The following is a 14,681-nucleotide window of genomic DNA, read 5'->3' as shown; positions in this document are numbered from 1 at the left end:
TACTACTGCATTGTTGCATTTTTAGATTGTTTCACCCTATTGGAGATGGATAACGGTTTTATTGCATCATGGGAAGACTCTGTGCTTTCTTTTCTATAATGTACCTAGGATAATTTTTTAAAAATTTTTGCCTACTATTTATTATAGAATTAATGCTTCTTATTTCTCTCATGATAATCTGTTATAGCCGGTGGAAAGTCCAAGCGCAATCCAAGGATCATAGTTAATGCTCTGCCTATCCTTATTTTGCCAACATTTAAGGGTTATAATTGATTCATCTGATGGTTTGATCCATCCTGATGGTAATCCTTCCCTCTGCGATGTTTTGGAATGTATTAAATAGAAAATAAAGGAAGTTGGGGGCCAGGAGGGGCAAATACAAGCAATAATATTGTTAACATAAGCTAAGAATATACACAATATATCCCATATATTTTTTAGCAAATAATTAATCCATCCTGTTGAATTAAGCATCTACCTTATATCATTTGTAGTCTATAAGATTCCAGCACTCGCTTTCCATCTCGTCATCTTCATATCCTACTCGCCGTCTTGCATTACATGATACTTTTTTTTTTTATTGCTAAAACGTATGATTCATATTGTTCTAGTACAGATACATTCAATAAGATCAAAAAATAACAAGTCTCAAAGCGTTTTAGGTAATTCCTTTTCTCCAACCTATCCGCAGTCTAATTCGCCTATCTGAATACGTGTTTAGCCTGAAAGGCCACATCATTATTCATTATAGCTCGAATGTTTCGAACCAAAAGGCGATTATACTCCGGTGCCAGGAAGTGGTCGCTAGAACCACCTTTTGGACCTTGACGTGGTTCCGGCTCAGAAGCAGCAGGAGCCATGGATGGTGCCGTGATGGGATGGCGGCTTGGATTGGCATTGGTGGGAGGCCGCCAAATGGATAAGAACGTGGCATGTGATGTGGGCTTCTCATTTCTCGTCCACTCGAAAGATGCGGATTAGCACAAGCCTCCTCTCACAAGTGGGGGTCGCTTGTGCTTTTTGTTTTACATGGTCTCAAGCTCAAATGGAATTGACAAGGAGATCTCGTGCATGCTTTCACTGGGAAAATTCTGGAGGGTGCCAACTGGTCCTGTTGGTAAAATCCTGATGCTAGAGATATGAGTTTAATCTCACATTCATTCTGATTTCTGGACAGACTTCTACCATCCTAATTCCTTATGATAAAAATCTAAAAAGCTCTGCATGATCAGTGTGAATCCAATGGACTTGAAAACACTTTAATAATGATCATCAGATAACTGTCTGAGGCTCAAAACTACAGTGGGCCATATTCTGAAGAGAAAATTTTAAAAAAAAAAAGAAAACCATATATACTATGATTTTAAGACAACTTCATCCAAAATCATCAAAGTTGCACACACTACCAATCCAAGAGATTTGGAAAGATAAGTAGCCAATAATAATGTTATGATAATGCAGTATTTAGGTATAGTAATATAGATATATTTAAAAATTGATGGTATAAAATTATTTAAAAATAATAATATAAAAAAATATGTTTTTAGTATCTTCAAACAATAATTATCAGATAGTACTCTCTCTCTCTCTCTCTCTCTCTCTCTTATATATATATATATATATATATATATATATATATATATATATATATATATATATATATATATATATATATATATATATAAAAGTTATAAAAAGTAAGGGTATTTTTTGTCTAATAAAAAATGGGTAGATTGATAACCTACCATAACAGAGAGTAGGTTATCAATCCCCAATTAATGCTCTCTCCCTCTCTCTCTCTCTCCGGTGTGTGTGTATGTGTGTGTGTATGCATGTATGTATATACATACGTATGCATGTATGTATATGTATATATGTATGTATGTCTATGTATGTATGTATATGTGTGTATGTATGTATGTATGTATGTGTGTATGTATATGTATGTATGTATGTATGTGTGTGTATGTATGTATGTATGTATGTGTATGTATGTATGTGTGTGTATGTATGTATGTGTGTGTATATATGTATGTGTATGAGAGAGAGAGAGAGGGAGAGACCATTAATTGGAGGGGTTAAGAGGGTGAGTAAATGTGAGATTGTAAAAAGACATAAAGTACTCTTAAAAGTTATAAAAAGTAAGGGTATTTTTTGTCTAATAAAAAATGGGTAGATTGATAACCTACCATAACAGAGAGTAGGTTATCAATCCCCTATATATATATATATATATATATATATATATATATCATATAAATAAGCACTTGATTGGTTATCTTTTATGTGCCTGCAAGAACACCTGGGCAGCATATGCTTTATTCACTTGTTAACCTTGAGTGCTCCTCAGCACATTATTCTACCTGAGTTCATCCTACCATTCAAAACCATGGCTAAGCAACTTGTAAATTCTATTTATCAAAATTAAAGCCAGAAAGGTCAAAGCATGCAACAATGTCATGCTCTTCAGTAAGCTGTTTAGATGGATCATAATACATAGGAACATAGTAAGACATGCAATCAAAATTGCATGTTCAATTCCAAGCAACATTTCTTTATTCACTTTCAAAAGAGGAAGTTTATATTATTTTACACCTCCATGGCATCAAGAGAATTTATGCTTGACTCAATTCAACTAATCCTTAATCCTAACTAGTTGAGGTTAATTACATGAATTTTTTGTCCTCTATTCTACTCATTTTAGTTCTATACTTTTTTTAAAGATATTGAGATATCAAGTTCTTTCTTACTACTTAATCTCGTATGATTTTTAGTCTACCTCTACCTCTCTTCATTCTTTCTATATATATGAAATCGCTCCTTCATACTAGTGCATTTCTCAATATACGTTGTACATATCCAAACTATCTAAGTCAAAATCTTTCTCTTAGTTTATCCTCAATTGGTACTACCTCCATTTTTTTATGCATGACTTTATTTTAATTTTACTTTTTTTGGGTGTTACCATACATCAATCTCAATATTCTCATTTCGGTCACACTCAGCTTATACACATGTTGCTTTCTAACTACGTAATATTCTATACCATAAAGAAGAGTTGATCCTATAATTATACCATAAAATTCTTCCTTCAACGTGGCAGATATTCTACAATCATATAATATTCTACGATCATATAATATTTTACGATCATATAATATTCTAGTTACACTTCTTTATTTTATCCAACCTACTTTAATCCTATGAATAACATACTCTTCAATCTCCCTTTCTTTATAAATAATCAAGAAAATTTATCCTCAACCAAATATTGTGATATTGGAGGCTAAGATCTTCAAGTACCACTTAAATCCACATATCTAAATTTAAAATATTATATAGCTATGCAATGTATAAAATGCGTAAGAATCAGGAAGTCAACACATGCCTCTTTCTTCATAGATGAGTATGTGCACTTTCCTTTTTTTCCTTTGGTAAAATAGTGGACAATCACCAATAGACGTCCAAAAACAAAAAGAGGAGTGATAAGCCACGTATGATGACATCCAATCAGCAAGTTTATTTTCCTCTTTGAATTTGCGAGATTCCTTAAAAGAATCTAGCTTTCACAACATTCGGCAAATATCAAGAACCATCCAATGAACATCTAAGTGAGGCTAGGATGGCTTGTTAATCTATCTAATCACCATTTGAGGATCACCTTCCAACCATCTAGTTGTTGCACAAAATTGCGACCCAGCATACAAAATAAACAACCCATTGAACACTTCCGAAGAATATAATCCATCAGATCCGATCAATCAAACTTTCCACCGGCATCATTGCTAAAATCTGCATGCAATGCCCAAGTATTGAAGAAGGCCTAAAATAAAAAGCATGACCCCTAAACACCTTCCTTTGTTGTGGAAAATTTCAAGTGCCAGCCCATGTTCCTATCTTTAGAAACTTGTAAATGCATCCTACACCTCCAAATTAAACCACCTGCCCCATAAACCCTCCCCCTTTATGGATTCATTCCAAAATCTTGTTGTAGATGGGCATCAACACAACACAATTCATTGAATCCTCTCACTCAAACCACACTACCTTGACGGACCCAAAAAAAGTCCTGCCCAAAATTGAGAAGAAGTCTCTCATGACCTTCCTTTCGTGCTCCCTTGACCCACTGCATTTAAGTGCCAACGAGTCCCTTTCCAAGTTGCAAACCTAGAGGAAATCTTTTTCTTTTGCAACGCTAGTTTTGGCCACCGGACCTAATATTGAAACCCGGAAATTTTAGTGATTCCCACTGCCATCCACCCGCCGCCTCTTCCAGTGCGCACGCGCTCCACTCCTCTCTCTCTCTTTCTCTCTCTCTCTCTCTCCCCGTTTCGTTCGGCTATAAATAAACTCCGCCTGCATCCTCAAAGAAAAATAAAGCGGAGAGACGCCGGAGGGTAGTTTATATTGCGGTCTTCTTCCCCGCTTCCCCCCTCTCTCTCTTTCTTTCTCTGGAGCTAATCTTTGGCAATATCGAACCGAGGAAATCTCGTTGGGGGCCGGAGAGGCCGCCTGTTGGAGCTTGGAAGGGGAGTTGGTTCTTGATCTTGCCGCGGATCCGTCCGGAATTGGGGTTGCTTTGGCTTCTCAGCCGGGGTTTTGTGGCGGCGGAGGGGGTTCCTGAGTGGGGGATCGGAGGGGAGGATGGAGTATTGATTGGAAAGGCGGGGAATGGAGGTCCGGGAGGGGATTCGGTGAGGGTTTGAGGTGGTCTGGAGGTTTGGAGTTTTTTTTTCGAGTTTTTTTTCTTTAAAGGGTGGGGAGGGGCGGTGTGGAGATGGCGAAGGTGCAGCAGATGCCGCCGTCGAGCATGGGAACGGGGAGTTTTTATGATGGGTCGTCGTCCAAGGTGAGGGAGCCGATACCGAAGGATTTCCCAGTGGGGATGAGGGTTCTTGTGGTGGACGACGACACGATCTGCTTGAGGATTTTGGAGCGGATGCTCCTGGAATGCCGTTATAATGGTAAGTATTATGGGTGGGAAAGTTCGGTCTTTAATGGTTTGATGGTGGTCTTTGATTTGGTTTATTGTGAATTTGGTTCTTGATTGTTGTTAGAGAATACCAAATTTTTGTTTTCATGATTTTTGAATATTATCCTGATCTGTAAATTTTGTTGGGTTGTATCCATTCGACTTTTGGCTGTTTCTTGCTGCTAGATTATGCTGTATCGTGCGTAGATAAAATGTGAATATTGCCAATATGCAACTGTTTTTTGCTCCTTTGTTTTGTTGGCATACCTGCGAACAATGATTATTAGTCCCATGCTCGTTTGCTTGTGGGGAACATCAAACGTGGATCTAGGTTTTTGGAGTTATGTATTGAAACAGATAGATTGGAGGTCGGGGTGTGCTTGAATTTACTAGTAAATCATTATATTTCCATATTTTTATCTTACTTTTGAGAAATCATATTATATTTAAATAGAAAATAGGTGTTTGTTTCTACTATGGAAAATCAGTAAGTCTGTGGACTTGTGGGCGGCGCCGAAATTCTATGTCAGGACTCAACTAGAATTTTGTAGAGCCAATGGTTTGACCTCTCTGTTTACTTATGTGTTGATACTAATCTTCAGCTACCGAACATCTCCTTCTGTTACATCTGAATATTGAAAATTCTTGAACTTGTAAAGCAAAGAAAACAAGAAGAAAGGATAGAATTTGAAAACCTCAAAGTGAAGCCAGCAAGCTTGCAAAAATCAGTCTTTGATATCATGTTCATAAGCACTCATCTATGAGCGGACAGACCTTTTCTCGAACATGACCATTTGCTGGAAAACCCTTCTAGTGGATGCTGGTACTATCACTTTTGTTGTCATTCCTATTGTGGAAGCATTGTTAATAATCACCAATTCCCTTGAGCTGATTTTTAGTAACTGTTTTTCTGCGTACTCCAATTTTCTGATTATTGAATCAAAGATTCAAATCTTTATATTCCATTTTCTCCGTGTCAAGTTTCCATTCTCAGCCTTACTTTTATCTTGAAGAGTCATGAATGATTTAGGAGAACAATCATTCTGTAAGAATTGCCGATGTTAATCCAGCATTTGAAGTGTTGCTAGAGATCCATTCCACAAATTATATTTGGTGCTAAACGAATTTTCTTTTTGTTGGCCATTCAAGTTATAGAATTTCCTTTAAAAGGCTGTTTGGTTGCATATAGTTGAAGCAAATGCAACTTGGATTACTGCAAATAGCCATATGTATGTGTTTTGTTAAATTTAAAAGTTTATTTGTTGCAAGTAATTCTGATTACACAGTAATTCAAATTATGTGCCACCATATAGACCCTTAGTTTTTTTTTTCCTTAAAAAAAAAATTTAATGATATATTGTTACTAATCTGGTTGGCAAATAAGTTGTTTGATCGTGTTTAGACCATTTTTGAACCATTGATAGACCAACTAAGATGGCTGTTTGATGATGAAATGACCAAAATGTGGCGCTCGTACAACGAAAGTCATGAAATAGAAGTTGTGCATGGAAATTAGTACTAAGAGAAGTTATGAGTGGAAATAGACAAATAGTTATCAAGAATAATTATGCATGGGAGCAATGCCGAAGGAAAGTTTCATTTATGAGTCCTAATGAAGCTTGCAAAGTCACTTCCTGGGCTGTCTTAGCATTTATGAGTCATATGCAAAATATAAATGGTGCAACTTCCTCCTAAGAAAGCACTTTGATTCCTTTGAAATTGTTCTTTTGATATCTTTCAAGTTTCATTCTCTATGCTGATGCATTGCTTACAGTCTTGTAGAAGGGAAGTGATTTTGATCTACTTGCATAATCAATTAGTTTTTGGGATGAGAGTTATATAAGTAAAACTCAAGCACTTTCTTTTTTGCAGTCACAACTTGTACCATGGCTACAAGAGCACTATCTATTCTGCGTGAGACAAAGGGTGGTTTTGACGTGGTAATAAGTGATGTTCATATGCCTGACATGGACGGGTTCCAGTTACTTGAACTTATTGGTCTTGAAATGGATCTTCCTGTTATCAGTAAGTACTCTTCCTTCTTCATGAAAGTTATAGTTATTTCTTCTATTCTAGGAAAGTTTTAATAAGTTTCATTTATGGATTTGAAGTGATGTCGGCTGATATGAGAACCAGTATCGTGATGCAAGGAATTAAGCATGGGGCATGTGATTATTTAATTAAGCCTGTTCGCATGGAAGAGCTGAAAAACATATGGCAGCATGTTGTTAGAAAGAAGTGGCAAGACAACAGAGAAGCTGAACATTCTGATAGCTTTGAGGATTCTGACCGTAATAGACGAGTCACTGGTGATGCTGAAAATAATTCCTCAGGGATTGATGCAACTGATAATGCCAGCAAATCTCAGAAAAAGAGAAGAGATGGTAGAGAAGATGATGAAGGTGAACTAGATAATAGTGATTCTTCATCAAAGAAACCACGTGTAGTGTGGTCTGTGGAACTTCATCAACAGTTTGTTAATGCTGTAAACCAACTTGGAATAGACAGTATGAATTACTTAGAACCCTTTATTATCTTTTGTATTGTCCCTTCATATTGTTTGAGTTATGAATTCCAGAGAAGTTTTTAGTCATTAGCTTTGGTTGGTTTGTTTACAAGTATGATACTGAAGATTGACTTCCTGAACATAAATTGGAGTTGCTGAGCTTTATTATATTGATGAATTTTGTTGAATTGTCTGCAGAGGCTGTCCCCAAGAGAATCCTTGACTTGATGAATGTTCCAAATCTCACTAGAGAAAATGTAGCGAGCCATTTGCAGGTTTGACTTTGAACTACATTTAAATTTACTTTGGAAGCAACTGATTGTTCTTATTTTAGTTTCTCGTTGTTTATCGATCACATAGAACTCTGTGTTCTGGGATAAAATGTGAAATATCCATACTTCTTTTGCTGGCCAACTTATTGGAACAGCTCAGTTTTATCCTTGTTGTTGAACTTCTAATCTCCTTGATCTAACAGAGAACTTGTTCTTTATTCTCCTATGAATCAAACAGAGATATATCTTACACCAGGCATTTTTATCTGAAATTGGGATGTTGTAATAGATGATGACCTGAAACTTTGCCAGGATTAATTGGTAGTAATGGGTATAATTGCATTGCTATATCTTCGCATACTTAAGTTGTAAACCTTGTTGTGTGATGTCCTGGGCAAGAATACATTATGTTATGGAGTATGTTGCCCATTAGTGAAATATTTCCCTAAAAAATTATTTACAATTTTGGCATGACTTATGAGGAGGTTGGAGCTCTGTGTTTTACTTTGTATAATTCTTGTTTCGTCTAGTTTTGAACTGAAGAATAAAATTTCATGCCAGAATATGAAAAAGCTAAAGATGTTATGCAAGTTCAGATAAATTATTGAGAACTGCAAAGTCAGAATCACATTTAAAGAAGCTTCTTGAAATTTTATAGGGTTTATTCATAAGAAGCTTTTTGACAAACCAAATTGCATAAGTGCATTATGATGTTGTAAGGAATTAGAGTCAGATTATAGAGGCAGCTTGTTTTTTCTTGGAGTCAGATGGTCTGACCCCGCAAAATATTCCAAAAATCTCTCTTGAACTTTAATGGGTTGAATCCCATTCTAGTCATGTACTCATTACATTTATGAAAACAACATATACAACCTTAGCGTGAAAAGCTTCTCACATAATAGTCATTAATGTTTTATCTGATTATAAGAGGCAGACAAGTGCTGACGGACAACCTGGCAGCTAAGCAATAAGAGCGCAATTAAGAGTCAAGGTAGCCCAAAAACAATAAATTCAAAAAACTAATAAACAGAAGGAGAAATCTAAAAGAATAGTTATAATCCAAAGAATAAAATAGTTTATAAAACCAAAAGAATTCCTCCTTTGAGAACCGTATATGAGAATTTCATCTCGTACGGCTCAAGCAGAACCACACAAATACTGATTTCAACGGATATGTAATAGAAAGTTCAAAACTTCTTAGCCACTTGATTCGATTTGCCCCAAAGATAGGAAGTAACAAAAATCCGGAATCTCTTCTTTATGATGATAATGCCAAAAATATCAAGTTGGCTCATCCGTGTTTCTTTATGTTGATCGGAGATATCCATTTCATGTTAAAACGGATCTTTTATTCTTACATGGGTCCTCCTTTTAGAAAACTGCCTAAGGTTCCGACTAACACTAAAAAAATGAAATAATTTTTCATTATCCAAATTAAAGTAACGAGCCTCCCAATATGGGAGACTCATTACTTCAACTAATCCCCATGTTCTTCGAATGGATCTCTTAGTTGTTAAGAGGGTTGCCCAAAAGCGGTATATAAGGCGTACCCAATAAAGCTTACAAGTAAACCAGATATGGAGATGGTACTAGGGTTGTTGTTTTCATTTTTAGGTAATTTCAAAATCATAATGGATCGTAATATGTCTATTGAAGATCACAACTTGGCAACATTCATTACCAATTCATAAAGCAATCCCATCTTTCATACTCAAATTTGATGCAAAACATCAAGGTGGGCCTTCTTTTGGAATGTTGACGGCTGCTGTGACATTTTATAACAGAAATAACGGCTGTGATTTAGTCATTATTCCATTATAATGGTCAGCACTTTCACTGTTCAACGGCAAGTATTTTAAAATCCAGATCCCCACATCTGCTAGAAGAAATTATTTTTGTATTCAGTGGGCGGTGGCGGTGAAAATTTGTAAACCGACTTGAATCTGACCAGTCAGGTTCACGGGTCGGGTATGGATTAGCCAATCCTGACCTGCCAGCAGGTTGGGTCATGTTTGGGTTAGGACCTCTCAACCTGTTGGATCATAGAGAGGGGCTTATACATACATAAATAAATACATACACATATGTATATGTTAAAATCTTCTTATTTATATTGATACTTGTAGATATTTTAGAAAATTATATAAAATGTGAACTATTGAACCATTGATTTAATGGCTTCAAACTAACAAGAGATATGAGCTGTAGCACAAATGGTCCAAAAATTAATAAAAAAACTATCTATTTGATATAAAACCCCAAATAATAGTTTTCGTTATAACAACAAATAATAGTTTCAAAGGGGCTGTTGTTTTCTTGTAGAAGTCTGGTTCAATGAATTGTAGTTTCTCTCCTCCTCTCCTTGGGAGGTCTTTGTGTTCTTTCATTTCTTTCAATGAATTGGTGGGCTCTGGCCCTCCTTTCACCTCAAAAAGAAGTCGCTCCATTATTTTTTTGATATCAGCATTATCAAAACCTTGGTTTCCCTAGTAAATCTTCCAACCAAATCCCTGAAGTGGTCATGCTTAGATGAAACATTTCAGTTGAAAGATCAAAACATAATTAAAAGCATCTACTAAAAATGTCTGGTGCAAAGTGTCCTATACTAATGCAGCAAGTGAAATCATTTCTGACTAATGTACTAGCTCCATTAATATCAAATTGTTGAGTATTGTGTTTGTCATCATTCACTGAGGATACCTTCATGATAAAGGAAGGTAACCCAGATTTTGTCCAAGTTCACATCAATTCTTTGACTGAATTTACTATTAATTGAAATGAGACATGAGTGTCATCTTTTGTATGAACAGATGATTTATGTAACATAGCAAGTTAATCTAACTTAAGCAATTAAAAGCATGAAGTATTTTATTCTCACACATTGAGTGATCAAGGAAATGATAATATATGAAACTCTAGAACATAAATCCTATGACTGAAAAGAAGAACATGTGATGTACAAAAATTGAAATGAAAAAGTTTACTTTTTAAGCCCTCAAAAAAGTTTGATGGTGGTGAGAAACAATTGGTGGCAGGAAAAAGTATTTGGTCATTTCTTGAGATGAAAACCCTCCAGACACTTATGATTACTAGAAGGTTCTTAAACAAAAGGAAAGAATATGTATTACTTAATATATCAGCCACTAGACAATATCAGCTATATAAAGAATATGGTCTTGCTGCTTATGCTGATTAGTATGAGATATAAGAGATGAATATATTTTCCTGTCTCTGTTCAAACATGAATTGCATATAAAGGGATTCTAGTATAAGCATAGATATGAACTGAAAGGATGTCTACATAGTGGTTACCTGAACTGGTACATATAGGGTCTAGTTAAACATCAGAAGAATTGGTCACAAAAGCATATCTATGCTTTCAGGTGATTTTATATGTGGACGTGCTGGAAGCATTTGCATATTCTAGACTTTCATAGAAATTTGTTTTCTGAGTCCATATGCTGAAGTTTATGAACGAACAGAAACAAGAGATGGAAAAAACAGAAACAGAAGAGTTACATTTGTTTGGAAAAACTATGATTACAATCTTATGATGAAGGCCTCTCCAAAAACATTTTGAAGTGGCATATGGGTGGAATAACACCTTTGAGTATCATTAACAAAGCACATGATATTTCTTCGAGTAAGATCTGAAAATATTTCCTAAAATGGTACTGAAGAGTTTCTTAATGTTCAACAACTTCTTTGCCTTATATGCCTTCCTTTTTCTTGATTTTCCTCCCCAGGGAAGATAACACAGGACCTTGTTATTGTTATCATACATACGTCATGAAATTGCTTTATAAAAAAAGCAATGTCTGTTGACCACAGAAGTTTTATTTGCTTATCTAAGAGTTTCAATACCAGTTTCATATTCCATACCTGTGCCAGTACATGCTGGACCATAATATGCAGCAAATGATGGACCGGTTGGTATGCCATGGATCAGAGTTTGATTGTACTTTAAAAACTATGATAGTAAAGGGAAAAGAATGTTAAGGAACTTAAATGATCTAGGAAGATAATTAAAACATCGACATATCTCTTTTTGATTTCCCGTTCATTGTCCGTCGCTATGTTTTTCAGTCTTTCCCTGTACTCAATGTTGACTGACAATTCTAATTTTCTAGCAATTTGCTGAATTTGTGCAGAAATTCAGATTGTATCTGAAGAGATTGAGTATAGCTCAACACCACACTGGGCTTCCTAATTCCTTGTCTGGCGTTGGCTCAAATGCAAAAGTGCCTTTTCTTGGAAGCCTTGATTTCCAAGGTTTGACTGTCGCAGGTCAAATTCCTCCACAAACCTTGGCTGCTTGGCAAGATGAGCTCTTAGGTCGACCTTCTGGCAGCTTAGGAATGTCAGCAATGGACCAACCACTTCTTCAACAAGCCTCAATGCAAGGAGCTAAGTCTGTTCCTATTGAACATGGCATAGCATTTGGTCTTCCTCTGATGAAATGCCCGGCCAACATGCCCAGACAGTTCCCTCAATCGAATGCTGTTAGGGGCTTGTCTTCTGGTTTTCCTACTTCGTCCTCCAGTAAAGTGATCTCCGCCAGCAATCTTGGAGGGTTAAGTAATACTCAAAATAGTAACTTGCAGGTCCCCGTGTTACAGCAGCAACAGCTGCATCCTGTGCTATCAGAATCCCATCGTGCAATTAATGTGCAACCATCTTGTCTAGTTCTTCCCTCTCAGGCATCAAAAAGTTTTCAGGAAAGGGAGAATCCTGTGCTTGCAAATCAGAATTCTGTAGTAGTGCCTTCTCGATTATCGACTAGTTTTCAATCAGGTAATAATCCTAATCCTATGAATATAATTGTCCCCCCTCAGTCATCAACCAGTATGCAGGCAGATAATAATCTTGGTCTCATAAATCAGAATTCATCATTGACCAATTTTCAAGGTGGAAATAATCCTGGTCTCATAAATCAGAACTCCATGGTAGTCCCTTCACAGCCGCTGACTAGTTTTCAGGCAGGGAGCAATCCTTCCCCCATAAGCCATAGCTCCAGCTATAAGAAAGGCAGTAGAATTGTAGATTACAACCTACTTTCGTCTAATTCAAGTAATGTACAAGTGGGTGAGGCACAGGTCTCAGATGAAGTCTTCAAGAATGTCGCTGTGCTAAATAGCTGCTCGATTCCTAAATCAATTTCTTCATCAGTGCCATCCTGTACTGATGTCGGTTGGTGGGCGCAGACCCTTCATGGGAATATTGGTCCTGTTAATCAATCTTGTCTCATGCCTAACTTGAGCAACATCCAGGGTGCTGGTGCAGTGTCACAGATTTTGCCTGATCAAGGACAAGGGAAAAATCTTGATTTGCCCAACTTTAGCAACATCGATTGTGGTGGTACAGTGTCACAGACTTTACCTGGTCAAGGACAAGGGAGAAGTCTTGGTTTCATTGGTGAAGGTGCTCGCATTCCCAGCTGGTTTGCTGTGGATGACATTCAATCTCCCACTACTGGCTCGCGTCTAAATGATGATGGAGACATATTGAACCAAGGTCTTCTTGGATCTAATGGCGATCTTTGAAGTGTGGAACCCCATGAGTCCTCAGATTTCAAGTGACTTATATGCTCTCTGTAAATAGGTAATGCAGAGCCTCATCATGTGCTTTATCACATTTTCTGTAGAAAAATGAAATACTACTATGAATCTGCCCTCTATTTGACTGTTTTAATTTTCATATAGTTATTAGCCCTTGATGAATCCATCTTGGTTTTGTTATTTGAATTTAAGAAAATGTTTTTTGTTATTTTGTAACAAAACATTTACTGTTTATTCTGTTATAAAGATTGACTTTTCTCTCAAGTGGGTAAAATGGCCTGAGTTAATTAAGAAATAACATATGTTTACTCATTTACCTATATTTGGTGTATAAACAGCCTTGACAGTATCAATTGGTACTAAGAAGCAGTCATATTATTTTCAGTTTGTGAATCAGTTAATTTTCTTTTAAAATATTTTTCTCTTTCATTGTTGTTGTGGATCAAACATCATTTATAGTTCTAACTCTAGTGGCTGGGTGTTATATTTCGACTTGTAAAGCTCCAATTTCATGTGTTTGCCATCAATTGCAAAAGCTTAAGGGGGAACCTATAATTTTCTCTGCGCCAAGGTAGAATATCCATAATGTGTTAATCTTTTTCCCTACAATGTGTACGCAAATCTGTGCAATTGGACATTCGTCATATACCAGGCCTAAACTGTTTGTTGGGGAAGTTCCATTATATGTTTGACTCGAATACCCAGGTTGTTGTGAGAGGAACTTTTACTGCACACATTTTGCTTTGTACGAACAAATAAAATGCCAAGTGGTACGCATCTGCAAATATCTGGTTGCAGTTGTGTAGTTCAGAATCTATGCACATGTGAACATGAATATGGCATTGTTATTTTACCTTTTCATGTACGCTCCTTTTTCCCCCTCCATATTGCATGCACAAGTCATTTTCTTGATCCTGCCTCAGAGTACATTTTTTATATTGATTTGCTGGAATTATTTATGCATGTGGACAACTACTTGGGAGAATATTTTGTAACATTAACCGGTGGCTTTGTTTTGTAGGGATGGGGTGGTAGAATGCTTCGTGAAATCCTTAACAGCACTTCATGGACAACATTCAGGATATCTGATTCAGTCCTTTTTTCCCTTTTCAAACATTTCTATTGTCATTTAGGTTAGTCACCCTGCTCAGGTCCTCAGAAATCATATATGGGACTCAATGTTACTTGTCCTGGGAGGGTGGTGAGTTCGCAAATTATTTTTAGTAGCCTCTATTATCTTTTGTGAAAGGGAAAGATAACTTTCATTGAATTTTTACAGTTACTGTGCAATTGAAGAAACAAGCCCCATTTGTGGCTGTGGTAATTGGTTTAATTTGTTGATTTGATAGAATAGCCTAATTCTATTTTTATAT

General features: G+C 36.3%; 1 protein-coding gene across 2 annotated transcripts; it reads left to right on the top strand.

Moving 5' to 3' along the window:
* The first annotated feature begins 4,166 nt into the window (after window positions 1–4,166).
* LOC103701611 (two-component response regulator ORR21-like) lies at window positions 4,167–14,641 on the top strand. 2 transcript variants are annotated; one of them, XM_088709151.2, is made up of 7 exons: window positions 4,167–4,964; window positions 6,845–6,997; window positions 7,084–7,479; window positions 7,677–7,753; window positions 11,902–12,544; window positions 12,634–13,351; window positions 14,330–14,641. In XM_088709151.2, the coding sequence occupies exons 1-6, from the start codon at window positions 4,778–4,780 to the stop codon at window positions 12,666–12,668; spliced, it is 1,491 nt and encodes a 496-aa protein (XP_088565277.2). In that variant the 5' UTR covers window positions 4,167–4,777; the 3' UTR covers window positions 12,669–13,351; window positions 14,330–14,641. The 2 variants fall into 2 exon arrangements, with proteins under 2 accessions (XP_088565277.2, XP_038986085.3); XM_039130157.3 differs by having other exon boundaries at window positions 11,902–13,351.
* The last annotated feature ends 40 nt before the right edge of the window (window positions 14,642–14,681 follow it).

This window comes from Phoenix dactylifera, chromosome 12 (genome assembly GCF_051530095.1).
Source record: "Phoenix dactylifera cultivar Ajwa chromosome 12, Ajwa_hap1_PhDact_Kaust_v1.1, whole genome shotgun sequence".
In the NCBI taxonomy this organism is placed as follows: Eukaryota; Viridiplantae; Streptophyta; class Magnoliopsida; order Arecales; family Arecaceae; genus Phoenix; species Phoenix dactylifera.
This window is presented reverse-complemented; position numbering and strand designations above follow the sequence as displayed.

Excerpts from the sequence above, each read along its gene's own strand:
- LOC103701611 (XM_039130157.3), top strand. The coding sequence starts at position 4,778 with ATGGCGAAGGTGCAGCAGATGCCGCCGTCGAGCATGGGAACGGGGAGT. Across the intron at positions 6,998-7,083 it reads AATGGATCTTCCTGTTATCA|TGATGTCGGCTGATATGAGA; the intron begins GTAAGTACTCTT and ends ATGGATTTGAAG. Across the intron at positions 7,754-11,901 it reads ATGTAGCGAGCCATTTGCAG|AAATTCAGATTGTATCTGAA; the intron begins GTTTGACTTTGA and ends GAATTTGTGCAG.